General features: G+C 37.3%; 1 protein-coding gene across 1 annotated transcript in view; it reads right to left on the reverse strand.

Moving 5' to 3' along the window:
• Positions 1 to 18,404, reverse strand: part of COL6A5 (collagen type VI alpha 5 chain) — a 79,364-nt gene that overhangs the window by 19,284 nt on the left and 41,676 nt on the right. Inside the window, exons 25-35 of the mRNA XM_006907253.1 lie at positions 17,123 to 17,173; positions 16,966 to 17,001; positions 15,499 to 15,561; positions 14,405 to 14,467; positions 12,164 to 12,199; positions 12,003 to 12,039; positions 8,837 to 8,848; positions 7,374 to 7,861; positions 5,105 to 5,198; positions 3,905 to 4,564; positions 1,948 to 2,038 (exon numbers count right to left, since the gene is read on the reverse strand). Coding sequence (XP_006907315.1) covers positions 1,948 to 2,038; positions 3,905 to 4,564; positions 5,105 to 5,198; positions 7,374 to 7,861; positions 8,837 to 8,848; positions 12,003 to 12,039; positions 12,164 to 12,199; positions 14,405 to 14,467; positions 15,499 to 15,561; positions 16,966 to 17,001; positions 17,123 to 17,173 — 1,631 coding nt within the window. The remainder of the gene's footprint in view (positions 1 to 1,947; positions 2,039 to 3,904; positions 4,565 to 5,104; positions 5,199 to 7,373; positions 7,862 to 8,836; positions 8,849 to 12,002; positions 12,040 to 12,163; positions 12,200 to 14,404; positions 14,468 to 15,498; positions 15,562 to 16,965; positions 17,002 to 17,122; positions 17,174 to 18,404) is intronic.

Genomic DNA, 18,404 nt, shown 5'->3' on the forward strand with positions numbered 1-18,404 from the left:
GATAAATGAGAAAAAACTCATTCATAGGTTATTTGGAACAACCAAATAATATATCTCAGACTGATATCAATCATCATAGAAATTATAGAAAATAGTCATTTAACTTACCAAGATTGCTCTAAGAAAAATAAGACCATATAAAATACATCTCATTGACAACATACCTCTTAAAATGGTGTCTACATTTACATTCTTAGGCACTTGAGAGTTCTCTATGATAATTTGAGAATATTGTGTTTTTATTTAGATGATGACAGAAAACATATTCAATAGAAGTTTATTCTTATTTTTATTCTACTCAAGCAATTTTATGCAATTTCAATGTTCATGTTTACATTTGTATTTGATACTGGTATTTGGCACCCACTGGTACTACTTTAACTGTTGAGAGTTAATGAAGAAGGGAAAAAAAGTCAAACATAATACATAATACATTCACACCAAGTAAAAGTAAAACAGTATCATGACACACAGCATGAATGATCGCTGTGCAGTAGTGCAGGTGAAGATAAGTGATGAGGAATCAAGTCATCGTGTAACAAAGCAGGCAAGCTGAAAGCAGATGCACCTCTGCAGCGTGCATCGTATTTTACATATTTTAACATTATGCACCATATTTTTCCAGTTTTCAGGAATTCTATTTTGGTAGAGCAGAATATCCATTACATTAAATTAGTGTTTTAAATTTGTGTCTTACTGAGCTTGCTTGGATTTGATGCACGCATTTGTTTGGGTCTGAGAGTTGCATAAGAACTATAAGCATATGGTATTTGCAGCTAGATTTATGTTTGCACATGTTTAAATAACATTATACTATTTTGTCTGCAGTTCCATAAGAATTGATTTTCCTTTAAGTGAGTTAATAGCATTCAATGTTGAGAAAGGCTGCTGCATACGACATTAGTGTCATAATGTCTTCAGAAGGTATTGGCTGTTTGACACTTCCTTGCTAACTACCCAGTAAATGAAATCTGACATTAGAGGAACATGTACTTGCATGAATTTTGAGGAACATCGATCTTGCCATTTTGCTTCTAGATATATGTAAGAGGACTTTATCTGTTCTGAGAAGCTCTTTGTTTAATTGCAATCTGAGAGGATAGAATAATTATGGCCCTAAATTTGGGCTTTCACAGGGCTACAGTCAGGGATTCATGCTAAGTGAAGTATAGAGAAAAGCACAGAGCGGTCAAATGGGCCATTTTCATTCTGTTTGAAGTTCAAGATTCATTTAGATTAATTATTTATATTTGTATTTAGGATACAAGGTTTAGGAAAATTATTTATATGTGCAATTACATTGAGGGGTCTTTTATGCTACATGTTGGGGATGAAACAATGAATCGTGCAGACCAGACTTCAGTGACACAAGACACTGGAATAAATTGTAATAAGTGCCTCAGCAGAGGTATAAAAAAAAGTACCAAAAAAAAAAAAAAAAAAAGGAAGAACTGTAGATTTTGACTGAGAATAAAGATGGGCTTTGAAAAGGAGACAGCTTCAATCAGAGCCATGAAAGATGGGTAGGCTTTCACTGGAAAGAACAGAGTCCCAGGCAGCAAGACCAGAGGCCCAGGAGGGTGAATCAACAGTTCACACAAGGCAGACAAGAGTCCAGTATAGCCAAAACTCAGCATTTACGGTGGGGAAAAATGTGAAATGAAGTTGAGGTCAGTTGAGGTTAAATTGTGGATTCTATTCTGGGAACTACTGAGGAAACCATGAATTTCAAGGCAAATTGTAATAAAGCTTACGTAGATGTTTTAAAAACATTAATCCAGAAAGCATACTCGATGTGTAACTTCTATTACAGAAAATGGAATACATGAAGAGCCATTACTTCAGAGACCTTATTAGCTTCCTCAGCCTAATAACCTGCCATTGGCCAGTTATACACCCATCAGTCCATTCACAGTCATTTGTAAATATAAGAGCTTTCCAACTCACAGGAGATCGTAATTTTGATGATCCTCTATTTCTGAATTGATGAGTCTACAGGCATTCTCCAGCATCGGTGGTGGATACTGATTGAATCCTCCTATTGAGAGAGCAAAGTTATAGTTAGGTTTTTAAACTAGAAATTGCATTTGCTAGGTAAAGAGAATTCCAACAGAAATCTTCTTGAAACAATAAATGTGACTAAAATATTTCAGCAAAATTTGGTTGGGGTTAAAAAAGCAAATAGTAGCAATTCGAAATAGCATTCAAAATTTGATTTTAGAGTGTTTTGTGGCCAAAGAATTTCCAGCGTCAGGCAAACAGACCTCCTCAAATTGTTCATTTAAGGGTTAATTATGAGGCGAAGAGACTCATGATTTCCATATGCGCAGGCTAACAAAATCTAAGGGAAATTTTATTGACTCTTATAAAGCTTTCTTACTCACACTTATGCTAATGAATCAAATATAGAAAAGGTAATGTTTTATTGCATAATGCTATTTCTCTGCTTCTGCACCAATTAACACTGATTTTCTAGGAGGAAAAGAATCACTGAAAGGGGTTTAGCTTACTGACCTGAGTAAATCTCTCCACCTCCTTCCCACTGCTGTTCTATAAGCTTTGAAATATTGAGATGTATATCATTTTACCTCTCATGCAGGAAAACAAATAGTTTGTAGTTAAAGGAAACTGTTGACCATTGAATAATCCAAGACTCCATGAAAATATTTCAGAAAATATTAATAGTTTTATAATAATCATATTTCTCTGGTTCTAAGATGAGCATTTTCTTCCATTGCTCTAAAATGAGACTATGTTTTCTAATTAATTACATTTGACAGTTGTTATTAGTGAGGCAAGAACTGCGATACAGTTGTTATTGTCTGCGTTTGTGGGAACAGCAAACAGGCCAGCATCAAAACTTGTAGAAGTGGTGTCACTAGTTTGGAAAATATCCCAGAAGTATTAGGAGTTTTTTTAACCCCTAAACCAAGTGGTTATGGGAAAGCAGTGAATTGGATGTATTGAATAACATTGCTCAGGTGAAAATCAAAAGTAAGCAAGATCTATGTGAAAAGATGCTTAACATTACTAATCACCAGAGAAATGCAAAAACCACAATGAGCTATCACTTCACACTTGTCAGAATGGCTATTACCAATAAATCAATAAACAACAATTGTTGGTGAGAGTGTGGAGAAAAGGGAACCCTTGTGCATTGTTGGTGGAATTGTAAATTGATGCAACCACTGGAAAACAGAGGTTCCTTAAAAAAATTAAAACTAGAACTATCTTATAATCTAGCAATTGCACTTTTGGGCATTTATCCAAAGAAATTCAAAACACTAATTTGAAAAGATATATGCATTCATAATGTTCATTGCAGCATTTTTTACAATAGCCAAGATATGAAAGCCACCTAAGTGTCCATTAATAGATAATTGGACAAAGAAGAGGTAATATAAATATAGATATTTAAATATTTATATATTTATATAATGGAATATTATTACTTGGCCATAAAAAAGAATGAAATCTTACCATTTGCAATGACATGGATGGACCTAGAGGGACTATGCTAAGTGAAGTAAGTCAGACAGAGAAAGACAAATACCATATGATTTTACTTATACGTAGAATCTAAAGAACAAAATAAATGAACAAACGAAACAGAAATAGACTCATAGATACAGAGAACAAATTGACAATTGCTGGATGAGATGGAGTTGGCGGGGTGTGGCTGGGTGAACAAGGTGAAGGGACTAAGAAGTACAAATTGGTAGTAACAAAATAGTCATGGGGGTGTAAAGTACAACATAGAGAATATAGTCAATAACATTGTAATAACTATATATGGTGCCAGGTAGGCACTAGACTTATCGGGGGGATCATTTTGTAAGTTATTAACACTATTAACAAACACTAATTTATTAAAACAAAGAGGAAAAACAAAATTATGACTTACGTCTGATTGAGTACACAAATGGCTTTAAAAACTTCACAATATAATCCAAATCTGGTTTATGAATTCTCCCAAGTTGTATCAGATGGTGATCAAGTGGGTAGCTGGCTAACTCTTCCATGTCGTCCTTATGTGTAGAACCCAGGGAAATCACAAATATGACATAGCCTTGGCACTTGGCCCTCAGAGCCATCTTCTTTAAGAATTCCTGTCTCTCACGATTTTCTCCAGCTGAGACCACAAAGATGACCTTGTGTTTTCTCAGGTTGGCTGTTCCTGGGAAGAGATTCTCCATGATCCACAGTAGGGCATGGCCAATGGTGGCTTCTCCATTTAGCTGTTGAAGGGAATTCTGAATGTGGCTCTTCATTACAGCTAGATTGTCATAAGTTGTAAATGCAAACTCTGTTTTAACCACTTTTGTCTTTCTCCTGGAACTATCCCAAGGAGAATAGCTCAACAAGGCAATTCTATCACCAGAGTCTGAGATTAAAGGGTCTGAAGCAATGTTGAAGTTGTCCAGCATTGAGCTCACCAAGTCTTTCACAGCCTTAAACTCATCATTTGCTATATTCCGAGAATTGTCTAAAAGGAAGGCTATATCCATGTGTGAATTTTCAGGTACAAGAACCTCTTTGATGCAAACATTTGGAAAACATTTATCTGAAAATATATAGAGAGATTCATCATTGATTCAATGTTGGCACAACCAGACAGTTTTTGGAGATCTTCTTCAAGAGATTTAGTGACTGATTACCAAGAATGAATAATCTGATCAATATCTCTACAACCTCACATCATTTAAATTAATGAGGAATTTTCAATGTCCCAACATTTCTGGGGCCACTAGCAGGCAATATAGGAAGGTTTTTTAAAAGCAAATGTAGGTAGCATACATACTTGAAGTCTACAAGTCATGTCCAAAGTCATTTAGAAAATATTTTCCATATTAATGCAAACTACCAAATTGTTCCCAAGAAAAACCACAATTGGGATAATCTTCTAAATCAATTTTCGCATTCTATGGATGTTCCATACATTACAAACAGAGATTGAAACCCCAATATATAGTGTTGGAAAACTGGAAATCTTAAAATAGAATCTATAATTGAAAATATAAATCTCTGATAAAGCCAGATTTAGTAACTCACCCAGAAGGCATTTAATTGTTTCAGCACAATAAATTCTTCTCATTGGTCTTACCATAGCAAAGGGTACAGCGCTGAAGTCTTTCTAATGGTTCATATTCTCCATCTGAAGGCACTGGAATCACTTGAAATGTGCCAGTGTCGTCAAACTGTATTGAAAAAGAAAAACATGCTCATTTGCTCATTTTCTTTAGTCATTATCAGGAAGCCACTGTGCACCCACTTTAAGGATTAGTTGAAAAAACACCTAATGATTATTACCTTGTATTATAGCCCTTTGTTCTATTCAGTGCATCTTTATACACACACACACACACACACACACACACACACACACACACACACACACTATCCTCCTTTTATCCTAAATATCATGCAAAGAAGGATATAAAACAGGTATCAGCATCCCTATTTTATAATGAGAAAACTGTCACAAGATGCCTACCAGATTCATCCAATGGGGCAAGTATTAAAATCTCACTTTTTTCCAATCTTGCATTTCTGTATTGAATTTTTACATGCTTATGACTATGCACCAGCTGATTACGTACCACACATCAGCTTCTGAAGTTGGGTTCTATAGGAATTTTACATTCACAAGTTTTTTTGGCCTCTTTAAGTAGTGACTCCAGTTATTTCCACCCCGATCACTGTATCTAGAAGAAGGCATGCCTTTCAGATGTCCAGTGGACTTCTCAATCACAAATTCCAAATAAAAGTCTATTTCAAAAGGCAGTAGACAGAGCAGTACATCTATTCAAAATTCTTGGTAGTTCACTGCCTGATTTTGTCTGTTTCATTTTTGGCTTTAATACTCACTGAAATGGGCAATATAAAGCAATAATTCATTCATTCAGTCATTCAGTGGGTCAATAACTGTTTATTGGGCACTACTGTGTGAGGCACTATACAAGATGGAAGCCTTTGTTACAATGTAAGAAGTCTACCATTCCCGGGTAGTGATGAAGGTATCTCTCAGTCCACAAAGATGCTCATGCTTTTCCTCCTTCTCCCTTGGGAAATTAAAAGATTAGGAAAACCACACCTGTTTTTCTGTAAAGTACTGAGTGAGCATTTGGAAATATTTATAATCATTCCAGCCTTATGCTTAGAAAGTATTTACTATATTCCTATTCGCTACTTTTTATGAAATTGGATGCTTTGGGTGTTATTTTGTATTTGACCTTATTGGTCAAATATGAAATGCTGCTTTGGTAAATCAAGGAAGTTTGTTCACAGGATTAAACCACACGTTCTTCATTCATTCATTCAAAAAATATTTACTGAATGCCCACAATGTTATAGGTACTGTTCTGGGTGCTAGGGATACAGAAATGAACAAAGCAGATAAAGTCTGTACCTTACATTCAGAAAGGGGACATATAATATAACAAATAAATAATGTAGCATGTTGGGAGGTAATATGTTTAGAAGAAAAAAACGTTGACTTCCTATAGTCCTTTCTATCAGGATTGATTATGACTCTCCCTGTGGCTCCTATTTCTAAAAAAAAAAAAATTCTTGGATATGTTAGAATGCTGATTCTTTTCATTATTTTCCTTTTTATAGTAGAAATGTATTTATATGAAAATAAACCTTTATAATCTCTTGGATGACATGATGGCTTCATACAGCTCCAGAAACATGTATTTCATGGATAAACTTAATATATTTAAAAATAGTAGAACAGCAGATGGAGAGGTTCTTCAGTTTTAGGGGAGGGAGAGGGAAGCATAGATCCCATAAAAATCTGTGGATCCAACAGGAAAGGAACTACTCTTGGGGAAAATGTTCATACTCATCAAACATTTTACACATTAGGAGTTCGAAGATCCCCTAAACTTCATCCCTCAAAGGTTAAGACCAGTTGTTCAATGAGGTGCAGTGAGCAGGTGATAGATTTGAGAAACAGATCTGCAGAAATCTGGTAGAGCCCCATATTCATAAGCCCTAACAGACAGAACAGAGTTTGAAACTTGATTTAGCCATTTAGTAGCTGTACAAAACTGGAGAATCACTCGAACTCTCTGGGCCTCAGTTTCCTAATTTTCAAAGGGAGATAACTGCGTTGACTTCAGAGGGTTGCGATAACGTATGAGTACGTAGGAACAGTGCTGGCACAGAGCAGAAGCTGAGCGAATGTGGCTGCTATTATTATTGCCTACTGTTATTATTAGATATTAGATTTCATGGACCCTGGCAACAATACGGCAGCAAAAACTGCAAAAGCGCTCAAGAGGCCCCATATCTCTCCCTACTCCTTACTATTGCCACCCTGCCAGTATCACTATCTTAAAAATGAAGAAGTTGCCAAGGGATCTTACCCCAAAAGTCTCATCAAGGAAAGCCCTTTCATTAAAAGCAAAGACTGCTGGGCTGATATCCAGGGCACTAAGCTCCATGGTGGCTGCGATGATGGATGACCTACTGGTTGCTTGTCCATTGCTAAAAAACACAGCAACTCTCCTCACATTGGCTCCTGCATATGTCCGCTTGAAAATGTTCCGGGCTACAAACCGCATCACATTACCAATGTCTTGGGCTTTTGCAGGGATTTGATATTTTATTTGGGAAAGAAGCTGGAGGAGTTTTTTCTTGCTATGGTAGTCAGACCAACGGGTGAGGTAGCTGGTGTCTGAGTCATAGGAAGCAACAAGAACTCTTGCTCCCACAGGGCAATTATTTTCTCTGATGTTAAGGTCTTTGACAATAGAAATGATGATGTCCCTCATTTCATTAAATCTCTGCTCTGTGGTACCGTAGGACTGGTCCAAGGCAAATACCAGCTCTGTCGGATACACTGGACACTTTTCTACAAAAATGAAAAGCAGAAGTATTAAGTTATTCACTGCATTGAAAACCTTTCCCACATCCCTTACTCCAATGAGGTTGGTTCACACCAAGGTCTAGGAAAATGCAAGTGTTACATACAGCTCTAGAACTAGAGGTACTCACATGTAAAGGAAGGAAAGGAATCTGCTTTGTTGAAGGTGTTGCATAAAGATGGAGCATTAATATTTGGCTATGTAAAGTACAGACTTCACAGCCTCCCTTCCCTAGTGCCCAGCAGAGTCCCTGGTAGATTCAATTCAAATCCATCAAGTTTTATAGGGCACTTACATGGACAAAGTTTTTTTGTTTCGTTTTGTTTTGTTTGTTTCAGAATTAAAGTGAAAGGCTCCATCCTTTGGGATAAGCTCAAAGATCCTGTGGGTCTACTTCAGCAAGCCTCTAGGAGACCAGGAGCCCCTAGAGTTGATATGACCAGCTGCAACGACAATGTCATCCAAAGGATCTAACATGCTGCGCAACACCAATTACAGTCTAGGCCTTGGGGTGACTATCTCAGAGTCAGGCTGATGAGTGGCAGGCACTTGATGAGATGAAAGGTATGAATGTGGGTCAGAAGGGGGAAGGGAAACATTGCCCGTCCAAGAAGCTGGTGTCCATGGGGTCAAACAGCAGACAGAGAAACAGAATGTGGTCAGTCAGAGAGCCCTGTCACTGAATCCCCCAGCAACACAGGATCTACACTGTGAAGAATTTGAGCTGTAAACTGACAAGACTTAGAAAGAACAGTGTGAAGGGGCTGGGGCTGGGAGTCACCAGTTTATAGTCAGGTTGAAACATGAAATTGACAGTTGTAGTTAAAATCAAAAGACAGAAGTGTCTACATAGAAGGAAGAAGTCCTTTTTTTCCATGGAGAGTGAGGCTTTCTTTCAAATTGGTTTAGTCAGAACACAGTATTTATTTTGGCAAAAAACACAGCATGGTAAGAATACTCACCTTTCCAACAAGCTTTAAAAAAGAGAAAGAGAGAGAGAGAAAAAGAGAGACAGAAGAGTCAGTTACATTTTTGGAATACACACTAAAAATAATCCAAAACAAAAAATTTCAACAAAGCCTAATATTTTGTTTGATTCTAAGTGCACATGAATGTAACTGACTAATGCCTAAGTTACAGGGAGCTAAGGCTCAAGGATTAAGGAAGATACACACAGAATTTTATTAATCTGTGAACCTTCCTGACCCTTTCTCCCTGCGAGTCATGGGCAGTAAACTAGCAGAATTTTGGTTGAGATCTGAAACACTGATCACTTGTCTTAGAAGCAGAATAGATGAGCCTCTGATCAAAAAGCAAGATAACTAAAATTCAATTTGTTTTGTCTCTCCTCTTGTAGCCTTCTGAGAGTCCTTCAGCAAGGCGAGGCTAAAATATGGGGTTTTATTTTCTTCCCTGATGAATATCTTGGGAACCTCTATTTTCCTACAGAACTGTGAGGATTTCCAAATAAACTGTCTTTGCTAAAGAGTAAACACAGCTCCTGCGTTTGAGTGATCTCCATATCTAGAGAGAGGAGGAAATCCCGCCAAAGATTTCTCTTGAGCAAAATAGCATCTGGTTTCTCTAAGGGATTTACTCTGTCAGATGAAGTAGGGGAAATGTCAGCAAATCTTTAAAAAAGCACAGGCCTGACAATTTCTATGCTCATTATACTAAATTCCTAGGAAGCAAATGAGTCACTTCAATATAATGAAAGATTTTATTAGCACCAACAACAAATTGGCTTCCATCCTGCTGTCCCACAGCACATGCTCCCCTCACATCGACCCTATTAACATCTTTTGTCATTAGCCTGTGCATCTCAAGGCCTGAAATAGATCCCTTTTTTTCTGACAGAGAAATTTGTTAACCTCCGACCCAACTTTGAGGCTAGAAGCGCAGGCTCTGGAAATAGATACACATGTCTGGGTTTGAATCTAATAAAGCTGGGTGACTTTGAGGAAACTAGTTGACCTCTTTCAGTATGTTTCTTCTTAAACTTATTTTTCCTAAGAATCTTCTTTACTTATGCCTGTCCCTCCAAAACTCTAATCATTTGGGTCCTCCTGTTTTATTCTCGACCACCCTCCTCTCTCCCCACTCCCCCTGCAGCCTCCTAGATCTTTTATTTTATTTCGGGCGTAAGGTCCGAGCCACCAGCTCAGGACCCGGGTCCTGAACTCTGTGTGGCAGGGAACTTCTGCAGGACTAAAGAGCAAAAATGTTAGACCAGGTCCAACCTGACAGGGCCTTGGTGATGTCATTTATGAATTGAGGCCATTTGAATTAGCTCTAAAGGCCCGTCACCCAACTCCTCATCTAAGGTCTGAATTCCAGAATTCCATGCTCACTGATCAGCACCCCTTCTGGTTATAGAACCTGCCCACTTTCCCCCATCCTTTTAATTTCCTGGCTACCTCCTTTCATTCAGTGTTGGAAAACTGCTTTCAAATCCCAAAGTCTACATAGGGCAGGACATTACCTCCCGGGCCCCTTCACCTCCTTTGGTCTCCTTTGATGTCCCTGAGAAGACCAGCACCACTTTGAGCGCGTCTGACCGCACATTCGTCTCCCCTCCAATGGCTCTCCCTTTGCCCTCTCCCTGTGGCCCCAGGCCTGGTCCTCACCTCTTCCATGCTGGAGAGGGTTTGTGCCTCTCAAGCAATGTCTTTCACAAGGTTCAGTCCCTTTGAATTCTCTCATCACTGTTTTCTTCTTGCTTCTTTTCAAGTTGCCCACATTTGGCAGGACTTCCTCATCTCTGCAATGCCATTTCCTATACGTTGGCCACACTCTTTTTTGCTAAAGTGTCTCCCTAGGTTCAACCCTTGGGGTTCGGTTTCTGTCTCTCTGGTTTCATTCTTTGGAATTTCATCCATCCAAGTGGCTCTAAGGACTAAAGCCCTTGAGTGATTTCAACAGCTGAGTCTCCTTCCCTGGTCTTCACCTTTATTTCAGTCCCATTTCATCAGCTGCCTGTATTTTATTTTAATTTAGGGCCTACCTCTAAAATGTTTAAAGTCACCATGTTTTCCTACCAATTGATTTCCCTTCGCAAATCCTCCGCCTCCTGATCCGTGGTGATACTAAGCTATTAAGCTACGCCTCTCCCCATCTGCCACATGCTTGCAATGACTACATTCTCATCCAGTCCCCTTCAGTAAAGTCTTTCCAATTTTCCTATTTCGCATTCTTCTAATCGTGATTGTATAAGCATTATTATACACCACATGTAAATGAAGAAAGACTAATCACCTAAAATTCTACCACCCAAACACAATAAGTTGTTACATTTTTCTACCTTTGTCTCCAGTATATTTCTATGTATATATATGCACATATATATATTTACATGTAAAAATAACAAGGATTCAATTTAATTTTCTGCTTTTTAATGGCAATATTTTTCATATTCTGACTTCATAAAAACTATATCTGCCTAATATTTTATCAGATGATATACCATAACCTAATTATTCTATAAGTGTAAAGAGTCTGAATGTATAGTTATTTTGTTTTAATGAATATTTCAAAGATCATCTATAATTTTTTCCTTCTTTTGTTTTATTTCCTTAGAATAAATTTTCAGAAGTGAGTCACTGGGAGTTTTCTACCTCATTCTCCCCTTCTTCATAATTAAAGACAATGTTTATTGACTCCTGTTTTATTCTTTTGCTGAAACTCTTGTTTTGTCACTCCCAATTACTTCTTTATAGCCAGATTCAATTAGCTCCATCCAAGGAGCCTTCATTAAGTAAGTAAGTAATCGACTAACCCGAAACTCCCTGCTCACCCCTTTAACCTCATGCTCTCTCAGGCCTTTGTACATAACTGGTGTAAGTGTCAGCTTATTCACCCACCATGTGAGTTGGTCTCTAATTGTTTCCCATAGGCATGTTTTCTCTTGCTGTAGGAATCGCACCTTATACATTTAAGATGAGTTAAGGTATGCATCACTTACTTACACCCCTTTTCCTCCCACCTTTGATGCAAGCTGTTCCTACAGAAGGCACATCTGCCTTCTTCATCAGCGAAGTCCACCTCCTCATTCACATACCCACACTGCCTTCGTCCCAAGTGCCCTCACCAATCACCGATGCACTTGTCCTATGACACATAGATACTCACGACTATGGTTCCGCATGAACTGGATCAGATCACATTGCTGTCAATAAAAACAGGGAGAGGGAACAGAAACATGAGCACAGTGACCTGTGACTGGCTATATTTATTGGCCGGTGGGCGGGCTGGGTATTCTTTCATGAATAATATTCTTTCATGATACTTACAGAATATACAGGCTTCCCAGGCATGCCTTTAGGGCCCTAGGAAAATAAAATCAGAGCAAGTTATTGGTATGTGAATTGAAGTCTTTAATGTCAAAACAAAAGCAAAGGAAAAGACCTTCTTTCTTAAAGGCACAGCTGGCAGAGAGCAGTGAATTGGTGGATTATAATGCTCTTTCTCCACTTAAATCAAGAGGACAAACTTTTTTCAGTGTTAGATCAATTAAACTAAAATCTACCCAGAGTGAACTGAATCATTTACCTAAGGTAAGAAGTAAAGAAAGGAGAGTATTTCTTAAAGACATTTGTACTAAAGCGGATATAACACTTAGAAGGCATTTCTCATTAGAAAAGTTAAAATTGTAAACAGCAGATTTCCCAAAGCATGGCACCAAGGAGAGGATTTACAGAGAATCCAGAGTTAAAGGTACCTTACAAATCGAGGTGTTTAAAATGCAAGTAGCAGCATACAACCTCTACATACGCGAAATAACCAAAGACAATTATGTAGCTAAATGAGCATTACACAAAAGAAAAGCATACACATTAAGCTCATAAATGCCGAGAGATTACAGAACAAAGGAGTAATTGAGTGAGATTAATCAGGGAAGTTTCCTGAAATTAGGCAGTCGATCCCTCTGGGCAACTGATGAATGCTAGGATGCTGGCTTCAAAAAATGCTATTACATGGTCATATTAGTACAGTATCACTGCCTCCCCAGCTGCTCAACTGTGGATAGCAGTACAAGAATCTTTTTTCTAAATGACAACGGGGTATCTGTCCATCCATTCATCTAATACTCAGTTAAATGTCTGCTGAGTGCTGAGGTGCCCCACTGTGTGCTGCTGGTATTAACCAGAACTATTGTAGCCAAATCTCTCTAGAGTCTAAATTTTGTGGTATTCATGATTCTACCTATGGGGGAATATTTTCTTCCGGACCCAAATCAGGAAAGTATGCATCTCACTAAATGATGCTGAGTCATAACCTTCCCTTTACAAGTTATGGCAGAAAACAGGAAAAAAAAAGAAAATGCGCAGCCACATATACAGAGAGAGAAACAGTTTCTGGCCAATAAATAAAATAGGCAGCCCACATTTTAACAGAGAATCAGAACTGTAGAGTAGGTCCTAAAAGACTTAAGAGTAACTTTGTTTTTAAGCAGAGGCAGAGGATCGAGGGCCTGAGACAAAGAAGCCACATTCTACTGTATTGGCAAGGGCTGAACACAAGACCAGGAAGATCTGGGACCCTCCAAATGAGAGCTCCAGAATCTGGACAGGACATAAATCCAGACTGGACCAAACTGGCTCACAGACTAGATTTTTACCCACACGACTAAGAATATTTGCCAGTTCTTTGATGTGAAAGAAAGAAAAGATTGTATCAGAATACTCGTTATAAGTAGGTAATTCTCGTCTTACTATGGATTCAGTCGTTCACAAAACACCCACTTTTTTTGTTTTCTTTATGAAGTCCCAAGTTAAAGAATCCATCCAGGTAGTGAGAAAATATTCATAATGCACAGACAAGATTAGCAGTTTCTCCACTTCTTACGCAATGCTGCCTGTGCCTCCTACACAAAACACAGGTGCTGGCAACATTTAGTTCTTACCTGACTGTGCTCATTAGGGGAGAGAGACATGTAAATAAATCATCACAATAACATGAGAGGAACTAAAATAGAGATGCAAATATTTCATCAGAGGGAGATGTGCTCGACTGCCAGGAAATGCTTTCAGAGCTAACATTTCTCTTATAATGGAATCATAGTGGAAAGTTGCAGGTATATGTCCAAATCTCTCTACAGTCTAAATTTTGAGGATAGGTAGGCAACAATAATGGCTTCGGGAAACTCTAGCAGCTTGTCTAGCGTGATAGAACTTTGCCGGGACACCTTTACGAAGCTTATGCAACCGATCCTGTTTTAAAACTTCAGTAAAAAAATAACAGTAACAGCTAATATTTGCATTTGACAGTATAGTTTACAAAGAGTATTCACTTTGGATTATCTGATCCTCATGGCTACCTTTTGTGAGGTGGTTAGCACGGGATATGTCATTCCCATTTTAGAGGTAAACTGAGAGACTCAGGAACTGGCCCAAGGCCACATAGCTAGTAAGAAACAGAATCTGGTCTTGAACCCAGTGGTTCTGACTTTAAACTCCGTGTCTTTTCCATTAAACCTAGAAACCTAGGAATCGGCATACTGTATGTGACTTAGTACATGTGGGAATACTTACTCTTCGTCCAGGAGGGCCTTGGAGTCCTTGAGATCCCTCCATACCTTTCAAGCCCCCAGGGAGCTGCAGACAGAAATATGCATTACCTTCCACCTCCTCTTCCATGGGACTACCTCAGTTTTAATGCGACTTTATAATTAAAACAATATTTTTAAAGAAAGCAACTATTAATTCAAGTCAAATAAATTCATTACTTGTAATATAAACAGCCATTCTTAATCATTGATAAACATGCGTTTCCCTCTTAGCCTCTTCATTTAGTGACATACTTTACTCTGGCACTGGCAGTACATTTAAATTTAAATTAGTCATAAGCTAGGTTGGTGCTAAAAAAAATAAAAAGCAAATATAATAGACACACAGAGATCTAATAAAAAATTTCCCATCTGCAAAGGATCAAATACAAAAAAATAATAGCCCATGTACATAAGAGGATATGGGTGGGCTATGTCATTCCCATACCTCAAGGTGATGGGTCTGGGTGCTAATGAAATTTACCAGCCAGATGGAAAGTATCTGTTGAATTGAATCTCTTCCACAGATAATGACTACTGACATTACATTCAAACTTTAAAATGAAAGGACGCTTGTCTCAGCATTTTGCTTTTAAATAAGTATAGCATTCCATTCTGTACTTTGCTAATTAGATCTCAACAGCCTTCTTTAAAATGAATACCCCAGATGACCTTGGTTATAGATAGTAGAATTGTCAGAAAATCCTCAGAGACACAGCAGAAAAATGTCAACTTCATTTCCACTCATAGGATTAATATTCTGGGCTTTCATATGTGCCTAAGAAAAGAGCGGAAGAGCACTGACAATCCTTGGAACAGCCAGTTATCAATTTGTAAATCTTTATAATAGTTCAGAGTCATGGAACCTTAGACTTTTAGAGTTGAAAATGACCTTTGGTGTCATTAAGTTCAACTTTCATATTATAGAAATAGAGATTCTGAAAAGGTGTGTTGAAGATCATACATCTAGGAAGTGACATTTCAGAAGCCCTTGGTTTGGACTGATAATCTCCACTTATTATTACAACATAAAAGCCAGAGTCTTCCATAAAAGCATATATTATTTCTGGAATTACTTACTCTTAGTCCCCTAAATCCTTTGGGTCCGGGCCCCCCAGGAATTCCAGGATTGCCAACTTCACCCTGAAAATTCAAATATAAGAAATCAATGTTTAATCAAATGTTAAAATATTTGCTATAAAAAAATAAAAATAATTATCTCCAATCCAAAACCCAATTGATCTTATAATGATACTATATAATAAACACTGAAAGTCATCTATCGTTTGGTACTAAGTCATTGATACAATTAGATATTCTGAAAACTATTTTTAATTTTCTAAGAATACAAATATTTATGTATAAATAGCAATGTATGGCTATCCACTCAGTCACTAAAAATATCTAAAGAAAAATGCTTGTAAATCAGGGAAAACATATGGATCATTGACTATATAAAATACTAAATAATGAATTGCTTCCTAAATTTATGAATTATTTCTGAAAAAAATTGAAGGTAAAAAATATTTACTGTGACTTCGGTGGGAAACTAATTTTAACACTTATTTATCAATATGCTAATTTTACATTTATTCCTAAATTGAAATGTGCTAATTTTCTCCCTTTATCAGTAAATTAGGAAATCGGTCCTCTTCAATGAGAACTTTTGTCCTAACGGTCACTTATATAGTCCTTTCTTGCACACTTCTCTACCTAAGAAAAGAATCTCTTTTGGTAATTCATCAATTAATAGCACTTTTTAAAAAATGCACTTTTAAAAGAGTTCAGATGTTGACTATTTTCCTGTAGTCGATTTGATTTGCCTAATTAGACACTATTTTTTTTAACTCATATTTTGAATTTTATTTTGAGCATCAAATATGTTGACCACACTCTTCTAGACAGGACAATTTTTAAATAAAGGTAATCTTATTAAATAACTCCCGTGTATAAAACAGATAATAATGAGAACTACTTTGATTGAAATGGAAGGTCTGTCTGGTTCTAGAGCATGAAGATGGATTTCAGTCTGGTAGGTGATGAGTAATTCTGGAAGATGTTTGGTCAGGAGAGTAACGTAATTAGGCTATGCTTTGGAAGTGACGGTGCTGTCTGGGATGAACTGCAGCAGGGAGAAGTTGTAAGTAGGAGATCAATAAGAAGAATATTGTCATCTTTCAAGTGAGAGGAAATAAAGGCTGCAAAATATGAATGACAAATAGCAATAGCTGAAGCCAAAAGTTTTGAACGAGATCACCGAGGAAGAGAAATCAAGAAGACAAAGGACTAAACTTGAGAGGATACCTAGAGTTAGGGTTTCAAGATAAGGCACATCAGGCAATGAAGGACAGGACAATCTTTTCCAATTTAAATGTTCATGGGAGTTAAGGATGGTCCTCTCTTCATGAAGCCCAGGCAAAACAACTGCCCTGCTATGTTTTTTATTTGTTTATTTGTTTGCTTCATTGAGATCTACAAGCTTATCTCTGTTCTCAAGTAGAAGGTTAAGATCATGGTAATGTCAACAGAAGGTCACATGCACAATACCTTTTGCCCCATATCTCCAGGAAATCCTCTTGGACCCTATAATTTTCAGCAAAGAACATAAATAAATCGACACATCACTTCTGCAGTATGACCATTTTTACTTCTATTATTTAGGTTTGGTTCATCAATTAACAAAATAATTGCTTTCCATATTTACCTTTACTCCTTTTTGTCCCATGTGACCATAGCCTGGGATGCCGTAATCTCCCTGTGAACATATCAGTTTATTTCAGTATCTCAAAATTGAAAATCAACTGTAATCTATACTGGGGAAATTATAATGCCAGGAGAGAAGCACTGGGGTCTTCCAGGTGGAGAAGGCCTAGTTAGTGACCTTGAACTCTGGAAATATGCTTGTTGTTGTGTTTCCTCACTTTCTGGTATGTGCCCTGGTACTTTTTTAGCCAGCTCTACTCTTCAAACGTTGCATAAGTCATTCAGAACTCATGGAGTCAGTGGCTATTATTTGTCTGAGAAATTAGGAGCTGGTCCAGAGGTCATGAGTGAGGAATTCCCCTCTAAAAAATTACAAATGGCCAATAGACATATGGAAAAACGTTATCCTCACTAGGAACCAAAGAAATACAATTTGAAACAGTAATGTGATACCTTTTTTTTTTTTTTTGGTAAATAAAATTGGTAAAGATAAAAATAAGAAAGTGACAATACCCACTGTTGGTAGGGATGCCCAGAAGGAAGCACTCTCCTGCATAACACATGGGCGCATATATTGTTTGAATTTTCCTAAAGGCATTTTGCAATAGAGTTCAAGCCTTAATTGTATACATAATCTTTGACCTAGTTGTGCTACTTCTAGAAATTGTTATGTAGAAATGAATTATGGTTTTGTTCAAAAAAATTTAGTTAGGTACAAGAATGTTCACTTCTGCACTGTCTATGACAGTGAAAAATTTAAAAAATCCAATAATAAGAGATCAGTCAAATGAAATAAAGTACATACATTCAGTAGAACATTTTGAAGTTATTAAAAATGATGTTGAGGGAAAAATATAATGACATGGGAATATGCTCTGGTACATTGTTAACAGGGAAAAATAGAGTGAAATTTTTTTTTTTTTTTGTATCTCTAGAATGTTAATAATAAGTATCTCAAAATGGTGGGATTGCGGAAAATTTTTTTATTTCTCATTTTCCATCTTTTATGCTTGGTAAGTTTTCCATTATACCCATGCACAACAATTATGATAAACATTTTTTAAAATGAATAAAAAAGTTGTTCCTATATTAGCTGCTCCATGGACCAAGAACCTGGTACAGCCAGAGCCACTGGAACAGATGCCCCCTTTCTTGGCCCTACTCCTCTCTTCTTCTTGTTGCTCTAGAGTTTTCCAAGAAGGGAAGAGAAATAGGTGGAGCCATTTTTCAACTGACATGTGTCTATAGGGCCACATTGGTTGTCGATATATTGAAAAGTCCTC

This window comes from Pteropus alecto, unplaced genomic scaffold (assembly GCF_000325575.1).
Source record: "Pteropus alecto unplaced genomic scaffold, ASM32557v1 scaffold92, whole genome shotgun sequence".
Classification (NCBI taxonomy): domain Eukaryota; kingdom Metazoa; phylum Chordata; class Mammalia; order Chiroptera; family Pteropodidae; genus Pteropus; species Pteropus alecto.